General features: G+C 44.7%; 1 protein-coding gene across 16 annotated transcripts in view; it reads left to right on the top strand.

Annotated features, from left to right (window-relative positions):
* The window catches only part of LOC148401278 (tumor protein D54-like), a 92,110-nt gene that overhangs the window by 39,884 nt on the left and 39,021 nt on the right, over positions 1-13,205 (top strand). For 9 of the 16 annotated variants that reach the window (XR_015857086.1, XR_015857085.1, XM_088368633.1 and 6 more), the window contains exons 5-7: positions 725-826; positions 4,204-4,230; positions 4,345-4,389. Coding sequence is in view for 14 of the 16 variants with exons in the window: in XM_088368633.1 (XP_088224759.1) it covers positions 725-826; positions 4,204-4,230; positions 4,345-4,389 (174 nt within the window). In the remaining 2 variants the exon portion in view is untranslated. The remainder of the gene's footprint in view (positions 1-724; positions 827-4,203; positions 4,231-4,344; positions 4,390-13,205) is intronic. The other 7 variants (XM_088368637.1, XM_088368639.1, XM_088368638.1 and 4 more) reach the window with 2 other exon arrangements.

Raw genomic sequence — 13,205 nt, 5'->3', positions numbered from 1 at the left:
TCATTCACAGTGAGTCGTCTCCATTTGGGCAGGTGCGATGGATGCTGGGGTGAGGTGAGGGCCTTGTTCCACTGCACATCTTATTTTGGCCTTGGCAGTTTTCCTGGCTCCATCACCTGCGTAACCTCCTGTAAACATTCTTGCCCGCACTCACCCCACACACTTCTTATTTGGTCTTAATTTGGACATGCTCAATTTCTTCAAACTAGTTAAGGGTATTGGCCTTTTAGCTGTTCAATTAGGTCATGCGCAGTGTGCTAGCTGTCGACTTTTTAGGGATGTGTTGTTTAGCAATTGCTAATACACCGACCATCAATGTTTATTCTTTTCCATGCACTGACCATCAATCAAACATGATTAGGGTTAGGATCCCTTTATTTCTTGCACATCATTGATGTGATCTAGGTTCCAATCAACACACAAAAAAGCCTTCGACCACCCCAAATAGTTTAAAATTACGCGGGCATCACTGTCTGGGCCTATACCAGATGTGTGTGAAATGGTACCCAAGGAGATTATTTTGGCAGAAAAAGAGTAGAAACAGGAATGGGAAAACCAGCTATTTATTAAACTTTACAGTATTGCTCCCTTTACCCATCAAGACCTAAATGTGGGAGCTCCAGGGGTACACTTTAAACATTGTTTTGTTTTTCACAGGTAACTAGTTACTGTATCTGAAAACATTTTAAAGTAACCCTTCCAACCCTGGGCTACCCCTTTTCAGATACAAGAAGACTCAGGAGACCCTCTCTCAGGCAGGACAGAAGACCACTGCGGCGCTCACCACCATGAGCTCGGCAATTAGCAGGAAACTGGGCGATATGAGGTATGGAGCTGGTTGGTAGCAGTGTTTCAACCTTCACATGAGCACATTCAACCTTTTTTAGAAGTGTTCCATTTCAGTTCTGTCCACTGCTCTGATTGATTATACTTTATTTTAGATATTTCATTGTGATTTATTATACTTTATTTCAGATGTGTTTCATTGTAAAACATGGTGTCTGCCAGGGCAGCTCAATTAATCGAATTTTAATCATAATCACAATTTTAGTTCCAGATACTCCCAGAATTCATATAACCGAGGACAAACGATTATTTGGTGTTTGCGTTCTGAGACGTGCATGCACAACCCCCCGCGTGTGTGGAGAGTAGAACTCCAGGCCATATTTAACAGGCAGTGTTGGACCTTAACGCGTTTAATGAACGAAAGTTCATGAATTCGTTCATATTTTGGATGAACGTGAACAGAATGGAACACATTTTTGTTCTGTGGACGTTTTTGTAAATGTGCTCATTTTGGAGCCATTAAATGGTTTTGAACGGCAGTTTACTTTCGTTCAATGATGCCAGGTTTTCTCTTCTTAGACTTCAAAATAAATCCCCGCTACATACACTGCATACAAGGCTTAAATAGACAAGGGAAAAGGATATGCCAACCCCAACAGTTGCACAGCTCGACACTCCATTCAATGAAAACTCCCGACGAGCAGCACCCCCCCCCCCCCCACCCACACACACACAAACACACACACTTGCTCTTTCTTGTCAAATGGCAATGATAAGTTATCCTGTGAGAGCATTCAGGAAGTTGGTGTTGAATCACAAATTATGGTTTCTTTTGTTTTAGTAATTAATTTCGGCTTTGCACCTTTACCTTTGCACTTTTATGTCCAAATTCTAAACGTTTCAGGTTCTTTGGGCAAACAAGAAAGTGTGAATGGAATTGGTGAAAACATAACAAAATGCCAAAATGCCAGGGGGTAAACAGCTCGTAGCAACTTTTTTTTTGGGTGGGGGGCCGGGGGTTGGGGTAAGAGAAGAACTAGAAATTTTTCATTTTTGGAACCATAAACTTAGTTCATAAAATTTTAAATTTGTGAACTGAACTTTGAAATAGTTTGTGTAGAAAAATGAACTTTCCTCGCACTGTTAACACGAGTGTTTTTGAAAACTTCCATAAATGCTGTTCCAAACATGTTTAATAAATGCTTTTCCAATTAACAAATCTTAATCTTAAAACTTAATTGTGATTTCAATGTTGAACAGAATTATTGTGATTTTTACAGATAATCTAGCAGCCCTAGTTTCTGCTGATTCTTAAGAAATCTAGCGTTATAGTTTTACTATAATCTTATCGTATCTTACCATAAGGCGCACTATAAAGCCTTTAATTTTCTCAAAAACCAAAGGTGCACCTTTTAATAAGGTGCATTTTTGTGTGGACTGAATTCCAAAATGTGTTAATGTTGTGTGGCTGCCGCCACATGCAGGGACGTAATATTTAGATGTATATCGAATGAACCAATCATTACGTTGTACAAAAATTTGTATAGCGAGGCGGTCAACCAATCTGCGAAATGTCCATAATACGTACATAGAATATGTACCTCCGTTGCGATTGATAAATACTATCGGTTGGTGCAAAGCAAACAGCATTAGGACCCTTTAAATCACCAAAGAGATATAATTACGAGGCACAATTCAAGCTTCCTGGAAAGCTGGGATCATTGTCGAGGAGCAACGTGACAGCGACAAGCCAATGACAAGAGGGAATTTGTCATATTTAACTTGCCCGACTGTTTAATTCTGATACAGAAGATGAGGACTTTGATGGATTTGCGTATGAATGTCGATTAACAATAATGTGAGTTGGTTATGGTTAAATAGAAGAATAAAGTACAACTCACTGTCTTGCTCCTGTTTTGCTTTCTTTTGTTTACCGTAAATCATGACATGTATCCCCACTTTAATACGGTGCATCCTATGTGTGGATTAAGTACAGACTAGCCCCCGCAATTGAGTCTGGGCCTTTACACCTGAAGTGTCTTATGGTGCGGAAAATACGGTTATTTAAATTCTCTCATAAAAATGTAAAACTTGTACGGTTTCAGATTTTCTGACTCTTTGGAAACCTTTGTGGCTACAATGCACACATATAAAGGCTCAAACACATTACAACAAAATTGTCGCATAGTAGAAATAAAAAGTCTCTGCACTCCTGTTAAAAGGAAACTACAGTGGAGCCTCAGTTTTCGACCACAATCCGTTCCAGTAGGCTGTTCGAGAAGTGAATCATTCGAATTCCGAATCATGTTACAAATAATGGAACAATTTTTAATCCATTCCGAGCAACAAAAAAAACCCGCCTTTTTTAAGCAGTTTTTCATTTGCGCATTTTTGTCCGATCGCGCAACTGCAACGCACCGCCGAACGCGCAACCGTAGCGCGTCGCCGACCGCGCAACTGCACCGCGCTGGTCGCATTATTGTGACAGAGCCATCGCTGAAATTTAGAAAATATTTTTAAAGTCCTGATGTACTTTCCAAATTTTAAGTGGACCTCAGTGCGCAGGGAGCTTAATTTTGTCCAATTGCACAACTGCAGCGCACCGCCGAACGCGCAACCGTAGCGTGTAGCCGACCGCGCAATTACACCGCGCTGGTCGCATTATTGTGAAGGCCGTCACTAAAATTTAGAAAATATGTTTAATGTCCTGATGTACTCTCCAAAATTTAGGTGGACCTCAGTGCGCAGGGAGCTTAATTTGGTCCGCAACCGCAGCGCGCTGGGCGCTCACTGTCGCATTGTTTTGAGGCCGTCTTTGTGTTTTAGGATAGCTTTACTGCTCCCACTTGCTTCCTTTGGAGGCATGATTAGAGTTGATGGAATCCTCAGAGTAGCGAGATTGTAATACAGAACGGAGTCAGTTGGCATGCGGGTCCTCTCGGCTCATCTCGCGAGGTTTCGACAACCGAATTTCGTCCGACATCCGAAGCAAAAAAATCTCTAATTTTTTGTTCGAATACCGATTTGTTTGAGAACCGAAACGTTCGAAAACCGAGGCTCCACTGTATTTCCATTTTTCTTTTGCAAGAAAGGGTTGTGTGCCACTGGATTGCCACTGCTCAAATTCTACAGTGTGTGGAATAAGACAAAAATATAAAGTGAGATTTGTTAAATTCATTGGGCCAAAAAAGATTGCTAAAATGATTTCATTTTATTAGTATTACTATTAATAAGTATATTAATACAATAATGCGCTAAACAAACTTTTTTGTGGCCTATCAAACAGAGCAAAATTCTTCATGTGCCTTCACAATTCTTTGTCTTCCTGAATCTGCTCTTGTTGCTGTGGTGAACTAATGCTTTAGCCTCAGCTCACACTCATTTTTATGTCTTTCTTAATGTTACTGTGCTCTGCAGAGTGGTTCCTTTCTCCAATTCTTTTAGGTAAGACTGCGCTGCTTCCTCTCTGCCACTTCACTATCCATGCATACGTAGGTCTATCTGCTTTGTATTGTAACACGTGCATTTTTCTTTGTCTCCTCTTTAATGCTTACAAAGTAGCCACTATTCCATTCGCCACTCTATAAGTATGCCAGCTATGAGGTAATGTAACACACACACACACACACCACTAGTAATTATAAAAACTGTCATTGACAATATTAGAATGTCATGACTTCGCTATGTTACAATTTTACTATAGCTGTGATCCATGCTGTTTGGAAGCAGGAATAAATAAAAAATAATGGCTGATATATTGGCTGATAAACAATTAACAGTACCATTCATCGTATCCAATAAGAACATGAACAGGATAAATGCAACATTTTTATAATACCCCAAATGTGATTCAGGACAAAGCAGAAAATGCTTAAATTAAGATACTTTTAATTTAGTAATGCTATTAACATAAGGGGGGTGGCTTGGTGGCGCACTGGCTAGCACGTCCGCCTCACAGTTAGGAGGGTGTGGGTTCGATTCCACCTCCGGCCCTCCCTATGTGGAGTTTGCATGTTCTCCCCGTGTCCGCGTGGGTTTTCTCCGGGCACTCGGATTTCCTCCCACATTCCAAAAACATTCTTGGTAGGCCGGTTGAGCACTCCAAATTGCCCCTAGGTGTGGGTGCGAGTGCGGATGGTTGTTCATCTCTGTGTGCCCTGCGATTGGCTGGCAAACAGTTCAGGGTGTCCCCCGCCTACTGCCTGATGACGGCTGGGATAGGCTCCATGCCATGAGGATTAACAGTTGCCTAAATGACTTAAAAAATCATTTACTGTATTTTCCGGACTATAAGTCGTTCCGGAGTATAAGTCGCACCAGCCATAAAATGCCCCAAAAAGTGAGAAAAAAACATATATAAGTCGCTCCGGAGTATAAGTCGCATTTTGGGGGGCGATTTATTCAACAAAATCCCACACCAAAAACAGTCATGAACGAGCAACAACAGGCTAAACGATAGGTATGCTAACGTGACAAACACAAACAAAGAGCTGAGAACGGGCCTGACGTAACATATAGAGTGATTAAGGACAACTATTACATGAATAACATGTTTATAAAACCATCGGTGTCACTCCAATTCATTAAATAGCAACAACAGGCTAAACGATAGGTATGCTAACGTGACAAACACAAACAAAGGGCTGAGAACGGGCCTGACGTAACATATAGAGTGATTAAGGACAACTATTACATGAATAACATGTTTATAAAACCATCGGTGTCACTCCAATTCATTAAATAGCAACAACAGGCTAAACGATAGGTATGCTAACGTGACAAACACAAACAAAGAGCTGAGAACGGGCCTGACGTAACATATAGAGTGATTAAGGACAACTATTACATGAATAACATGTTTATAAAACCATCGGTGTCACTCCAATTCATTAAATAGCAACAACAGGCTAAACGATAGGTATGCTAACGTGACAAACACAAACAAAGAGCTGAGAACGGGCCTGACGTAACATATAGAGTGATTAAGGACAACTATTACATGAATAACATGTTTATAAAACCATCGGTGTCACTCCAATTCGGTAAATCCATCGATCGTCCTTTGTGAACAAAGTGCGGCTGAGGGTGCTTGCACTTCAAAATATTCCACAGGCTCATATAACGATAGATAAACTATATTTCAAATAACTATAATATAAGCCAATAATATTATCAAATCATCCGTGCACTTTAAATCCATTAAATCCATCGATCAAATTCCTCGTCCTTTGTCAACATCGCTGCACGTGCGCCCTGACGTCAGCATCGTCTTTATTCCACAGATCTAGTATATAACTATATTGTAGCGTTAACAAAGTACAAAGATAGACGTGGGTTTGGTAAACGGCTCTTTATTAAACAAAACAAACATCCAAGCGTGTGGTGGCGTGGACTTCCAGACACGAGAGCTCCATGGCATAGGACCGGGCGTGCGTAATGGCCATGCACCGTTCGCGGACAGCCACTCGGCCGAGCGCCGGACCCCGACTCAGTAGAGTAGGACCGGGCGTGCGTAAAAGCCATAATAGTTTTTCAAACCTTCTATGTCACTCCAAACCCTTAATTCCTTCAAACTCTTTGTCCTCCGTGTCACTTAGAAATGATCACCGCTAATGATGCCGGTAGTCCTTACGTGGGTACGTCTGTCCTTTATGTAAAAAACCGCCCCGCCACGCCGTGCCACTGACGTCACTTGAAATAGTAATCCATTGGTACATCACGGTTCTCCAAACTTTCTTTCTGCTGCTCGATTACTGTTTTCAGCTGCATATTTTACAACTTGAAGTTTGTAACCTGCAAAATATGAGTTTCTTTTTGGTGCCATTTTTCTTAAGCCCACCCAGTTGAGTCACTGCCAACGGTGAAATTTAGAGCGCCCTTATCCAGTTTCGTCTGAATTTTTTTTTTTTTTATCAAAGTCAAAGTCTGCTTTATTGTTGATTTTTTTTTCATATACCAAGACACACAAAGAGATTGAAATTACGTTCCCACTATCCCTCGGTGAGATAGTACACATATGCATACAAGCAACACAAAAAAAACCAAGAAGGCACAAACAATGAATAAGTAAGTGTGTTGAATAAATGATAAATAAACAAATAATAATAAATAATAATAATTTGTTTGGGTTCCGGTACAAGCCCTCTCGAGAGGGGCTGGACTCTCTTCCACTCTGGAGTTGCCCACGGTGAGAGGCGTCGAGCAGGTGTGGGTATACTTATTGCCCCCCGGCTGGGCGCCTGCACATTGGGGTTCACCCCGGTGAACGAGAGGGTAGCCTCCCTCCGCCTTCGGGTGGGGGGACGGGTCCTGACTGTTGTTTGTGTCTATGCACCAAACAGCAGCTCAGAGTACCCACCCTTCTTGGGGTCCCTGGAGGAAGTGCTGGAGAGCGCTCCTTCTGGGGACTCTATCGTTCTACTGGGTGACTTCAATGCTCACGTGGGCAATGACAGTGAGACCTGGAAGGGCGTGATTGGTAGGAACGGCCCCCCTGATCTGAACCCGAGCGGTGTTCTATTGTTGGACTTCTGTGCTCGACACGGATTTTCAATAATGAACACCATGTTCTAACATAAGGGTGTCCATGTGTGCACTTGGCACCAGGACACCCTAGGCCGCAGTTCGATGATTGACTTTGTAGTCGTGTCATCGGATTTGCGGCCGCATGTTTTGGACACTCGGGTGAAGAGAGGGGCGGAGCTGTCAACTGATCACCACCTGGTGGTGGGTTGGCTCCGATGGTGGGGGAGGATGCCGGTCCGACCTGGCAGACCCAAACGCTCTGTGAGGGTCTGCTGGGAACGTCTGGCAGAATCTCCTGTCAGGAAGAGCTTCAACTCCCACCTCCGGCAGAGCTTTTCCCACGTCCCGGGGGAGGCGGGGGACATTGAGTCTGAGTGGACCATGTTCCGCGCCTCCATTGTTGAGGCGGCCGACCGGAGCTGTGGCCGTAAGGTCGTTGGTGCCTGTCGTGGCGGCAATCCCCGAACCCGCTGGTGGACACCGGCGGTAAGGGATGCCGTCAAGCTGAAGAAGGAGTCCTATCGGGCCGTTTTGGCCTGTGGGACTCCGGAGGCAGCTGACAGGTACCGGATGGCCAAGCGGAACGCGGCTTCGGCGGTTGCTGAGGCAAAAACCCGGGCGTGGGAGGAGTTCGGTGAGGCCATGGAGAATGACTTTCGGACGGCTTCGAGGAAATTCTGGTCCACCATCCGGCGTCTCAGGAGGGGGAAGCAGTGCAACGTCAACACTGTTTACAGTGGGGATGGCGTGCTGCTGACCTCGACTCGGGACGTCGTGAGTCGGTGGGGAGAATACTTCGAAGACCTCCTCAATTCCACCTACACGCCTTCCATTGAGGAAGCAGGGCCTGGAGACTCTGAGGTGGATTATCCAATCTCTGGGGTCGAAGTCACTGAGGTAGTCAAAAAACTCCTCGATGGCAAGGCCCCGGGGGTGGATGAGATCCGCCCGGAGTTCTTAAAGGCTCTGGATGTTGTGGGGCTGTCATGGCTGACACGCCTCTACAACGTTGCGTGGACATCGGGGACAGTGCCTCTGGATTGGCAGACTGGGGTGGTGGTTCCCCTCTTTAAGAAGGGGGACCGGAGGGTGTGTTCCAATTACAGGGGAATCACACTCCTCAGCCTCCCTGGTAAGGTCTATTCAGGGGTGCTGGAGAGGAGGGTCCGTCGGGAGGTCGAACCTCGGATTCAGGAGGAGCAGTGTGGCTTTCGTCCTGGCCGTGGAACAGTGGACCAGCTCTACACCCTCGGCAGGATCCTCGAGGGTGCATGGGAGTTCGCCCAACCAGTCCACATGTGTTTTGTGGACTTGGAGAAGGCGTTCGACCGTGTCCCTCGGGAGGGTCTGTGGAGAGTGCTTCGGGAGTACGGGGTGCCGAGCCAACTGATAAGGGCGGTTCGGTCCCTGTATCACCGATGCCAGAGTCTGGTCCGCATTTCTGGCAGTAAGACGGATTCGTTCCCAGTGAGGGTTGGACTCCGCCAAGGCTGCCCTTTGTCACCGATTCTGTTCATAATTTTTATGGACAGAATTTCTAGGCGCAGCCGAGGCGTTGAGGGGGTCCGGTTTGGGGACCTCAGCATCGCGTCTCTGCTTTTTGCAGATGACGTGGTGCTGTTGGCTTCTTCAGGCCGTGATCTCCAGCTCTCGCTGGAACGATTCGCAGCCGAGTGTGAAGCGGTCGGGATGAGAGTCAGCACCTCCAAATCCGAGTCCATGGTCCTCGATCGGAAAAGGGTGGAATGCCCTCTCCGGATCGGGGATGAGATCCTGCCCCAAGTGGAGGAGTTCAAGTATCTTGGAGTCTTGTTCACGAGTGAGGGGAGGATGGAGCGTGAGATAGACAGGCGGATCGGTGCAGCGTCGGCAGTAATGCGGACCCTGTACCGGTCCGTTGTGGTGAAGAGAGAGCTGAGCCAAAAGGCAAAGCTCTCAATTTACCGGTCGATTTACGCTCCTACCCTCACCTATGGTCACGAGCTATGGGTCGTGACCGAAAGAACGAGATCTCGGATACAAGCGGCCGAAATGAGTTTTCTCCGCAGGATGTCCGGGCTCTCCCTTAGAGATAGGGTGAGAAGCTCGGTCATCCGGGAGAGACTCGGAGTAGAGTCGCTACTCCTCCACGTTGAGAGGAGCCAGATGAGGTGGCTCGGGCATCTTATCAGGATGCCTCCTAGACGCCTCCCTGGGGAGGTGTTCCGGGCATGTCCCACTGGTAGGAGACCCCGGGGACGACCCAGGACGCGCTGGAGAGACTATGTCTCTCAGCTGGCCTGGGAACGCCTTGGGATCCCCCGGGATGAGCAGGATGAAGTGGCTGGGGAGAGGGAAGTCTGGGAGTCCCTCCTAAAGCTGCTGCCCCCGCGACCCGACCCCGGATAAGCGGAAGAAGATGGATGGATGGATGGATAATAATAATAAATATAAGAGGAGCAAAAATGGAGCAAGTGAACATACAGCAGACACTGGACTTGGATATGGAGCTTTAAAGTGTTAATTGCTTTATTTGATGTTTTCTCTATTTTTTATGTTTTAAATATGTTCAAGATAAAGATATAAAAGCATGTGAAGTGATCAACTATACTAAAAATAACATGGGAAATGATCAACTATACTTGTAAGTCAGTGATGTCTTAATGATCAAGTAAAAATTTGTGAAAAAAACATATAAGTCGCTACTGAGTATAAGTCGCCCCCCCACCCAAACTATGAAAAAAAAAACGCGACTTATAGTCCGGAAATTACGGTACACAACTTTGAAGGATTGTAAACAATAGCCATGAGGATTAACAGTTGCCTAAATGTCACAAAAATAATTGACACAATTTTGAAGTGCTGTACATGAGATAATGGTGATAATGGTGTGAGATAAGTCCACGCATATGTACTGTACCTTTTATCTTTGCATGTGAATCTCTGTGTACACAAAAATGAATACATATTGACCTAGGTCGATTAATTGTTGATGCGCTAGCATCTACATTAGAATATACAATTTTCAAGCAGCCCAGAGTTTGAAGAGAAAGGTGACCAGGTAAAGACAAGTGAAAGTCAAATATTTTAATTAATGGAGACAGTACTTTAATTAGACTTGTCATATTGGTGGTGTCAAGTTACATGGTGGTTAGGATGGTACAAGATGGTGCGTGAATGTGTATTAGATTTGGCCCAGACGAATTGGCTCAGATGTAATTCCAAATTTCACTCGAACATGGTGACAAAGCTTGACATTGGAGACCTGAAGGAGGGGGCCTGAGTAAGGGTTACTTAAAAGTTAGTTCTTCAAAATTAACTATTGTTAAACTGGTAAAGGGGGGTTTGTTGGTTGAACCAGTCAACCTCCATTGCCAGTCCAAATTTCACCAGAAGATGGTGCCAAAGTCAGATTGACTTGACATAGGGGTTACCTGATGGAAACTAGTAGATCAATAAGTTAAATTGTTAGTGACTAGAGAAACACGACCTGTCTGAATTATGCATAGAATCACACAATTTAGACAAAAATCTACTAAAATGAATTTATAGTATCTTCAAATTGGACTTTGTCAAATTTTAGGCTTCGAGGTTGGCAGAGGAGAGAGCTGCTTCTGTGGCAGCAAGAGGGAGACGCGTTGTCCTCTCCCTCATCAAGGCCGACCTATCATTTTAAACAAGATTCGGATTTTTGGAACAAGGAGAACTGACTTTTCCACCAAATAGCATTTTATAGCTTTTGTCTCTTACCCTTTTTTACTATTTGAGAGTTTTGCAATCGAGGGGAGTTCGAGACTGAATAATCTTTGCTCTATTGTGATTGGTGAGTGGAATTATTGTTGTTTGGTCGAACAATCGAGACTTGTAATTCTTTTTCTTGCTTATTCATTAAATTTCTTCTTAATCCTTAATTCGGTTATCGATTGTTTTGTATTAACTATGTTAAAGTTAAACGAGAAAATGCAATTCCTGGAGAAATTGCGTGTGAAGGCGAAGACTATGAATAACGTCTTGGGGAATGCTGCCGAATAATGTTGAAACGAGTTGAATTACTTGAGAAAGTCAAAGTCAAAGTCTCCTTTATTGTCAATTCCTCCGCATGTCAAGACACAAAGAGATCGAAATTACGTTTCTCACTATCCCAGGGTGACAAGACAGAGTTCACAACGCAAATACAAGTAAACAACACAGGAAAAATAAAACAAGAAGATGAACATATAAGAGTGATAGCACGCTAGCCGCTCCCGATGCACAGCAGAGTCCGGAAAGATGACAGTCAACCAGGCCACTGCGAACACTAGCACACAGCAGGCACGCACTGTCCGGTTCGTGGATCCTATCAGGCGAACGCAACCCATCTTGTCGTCCCGCGAACGATCGTACGCCAGGAGAATGGAAGGCATGGCTGGGCGAGCTAGGTTGGCCGCAAGCCTGGCCCGACGTCTTCGCGCTGGCCCCTCTTCCGCTGCCTCGCAGACCCGCTGCCGACGCATCCCAACAATGCTCCAGGACGGAGCAGTCCGAGCTCACGACGCAGTCCAACCGGGGGAGGAAGAGCAGGCCAGTCCGGCGTCGCTTCATGACGAAGCAGTCCGAGCGCCCTTAATCTCTCCGCACCTAAGTCCAGAACGCCATAAAACCCACTTCCGCCGTTGTTGAGCAGAACATGCCCGCCGCACTAGTAGCACGACGTATCACACGAAACGAACACACACAAAACTGCCGGACAAACACTCAGTAAACACTCACAAAACGCCGAACGGGCCAGAGAGTGGCCGCTGCGTGGGCACGCGCCGCCATCTTGTAAAACGAAATTTTGGAGAATTTGTGGTGAATTTCAAAATTGAAAATTTGTCATTTTCGGTAAGTGGGAAGTTGTGGAATGGGTAGGAAAATGATGAAGAGTTGAAAGTTGGAACGGTTGAATCGGTTGAAAATTGTAGAAATTGAGTTGAAAAATGAAATTTTAGAGAATTTGGCGTAAATTTCAAAATTGACAATTTTGAACTTTTGGTAAGTGGAAAGTTGTGGAATAGGTAGGAAAAAGATGAACAGTTAAAATTTGGAACGGGTTGAATCGGTTAAATGTAGAAGTTATAGCAAATGTTGAATGCCTCAGAGAATGAATGGAAATTTTTGTGCCTTCTTGTTTTATTTTTCTTGTGTTGTTTACTTGTATGTACATTTTGAACTACCGTATTTGCCGGTGTATAAGTCGACTCGGTGTATAAGTCGACCCCCTAAAATTCGACGGAAATTTACGATTTTATGATATATCCTTTGTATAAGTCGAGCTCAAGTGTTGCATTATATTAAACTTCAAAATTCAATCAGAAATATGCGAAATTTATTGACGAAATGTGTTCAAATTCGCGAGTTTGTAGCGAGCGATCTATACGCCATTTTAAATATTATTTACTTCATGACCCTGTAATATTACGCGCCGAGAGAGACTAACAACAATGAACACTCTTAGAAACTGGTTTATTTTTAGTTAAGAAACAACAAATTATAATTATAAAGTGATTGCCGGTACATAGAGTTCAAAATTCGTCTTCATCGTCGCTATTTCCGAAAAGCATTTGGCGAATATTTTCTAAGTGCCAACGGCTCTTGCGCCATAAAGAGTCCGCCTCGGCTGGTTCCCCATGTCGGCCAGAACAAGTGAAAATTCGGCCTCTTCCCCTGGAAGTCTGGCCAAGTTTGGCGAATATTTTCTAAGTGCCAACGACTCAACCGCCGTAAAGTGTCCGCCTCGGCTGGTTCCCCATGTCGGCCACCACAAGTGAAAATTCGGCCTCCTCCCCTGGAAGTCTGGCCAAGTTTGGCAAATATTTTCAAAGTGCGAACGACTCAACCGCCGTAAAGTGTCCGCCTCGGCTGGTTCCCCGTGTCGGCCACCACAAGTGAAAATT

The sequence above is a fragment of the Syngnathus floridae genome, chromosome 2 (assembly GCF_059516105.1).
Source record: "Syngnathus floridae isolate MCC-2025c chromosome 2, RoL_Sflo_1.0, whole genome shotgun sequence".
Classification (NCBI taxonomy): Eukaryota; Metazoa; Chordata; class Actinopteri; order Syngnathiformes; family Syngnathidae; genus Syngnathus; species Syngnathus floridae.
Note: the sequence above shows the minus strand (reverse complement) of the source record. Positions and strands in the feature narration are given on the sequence as shown.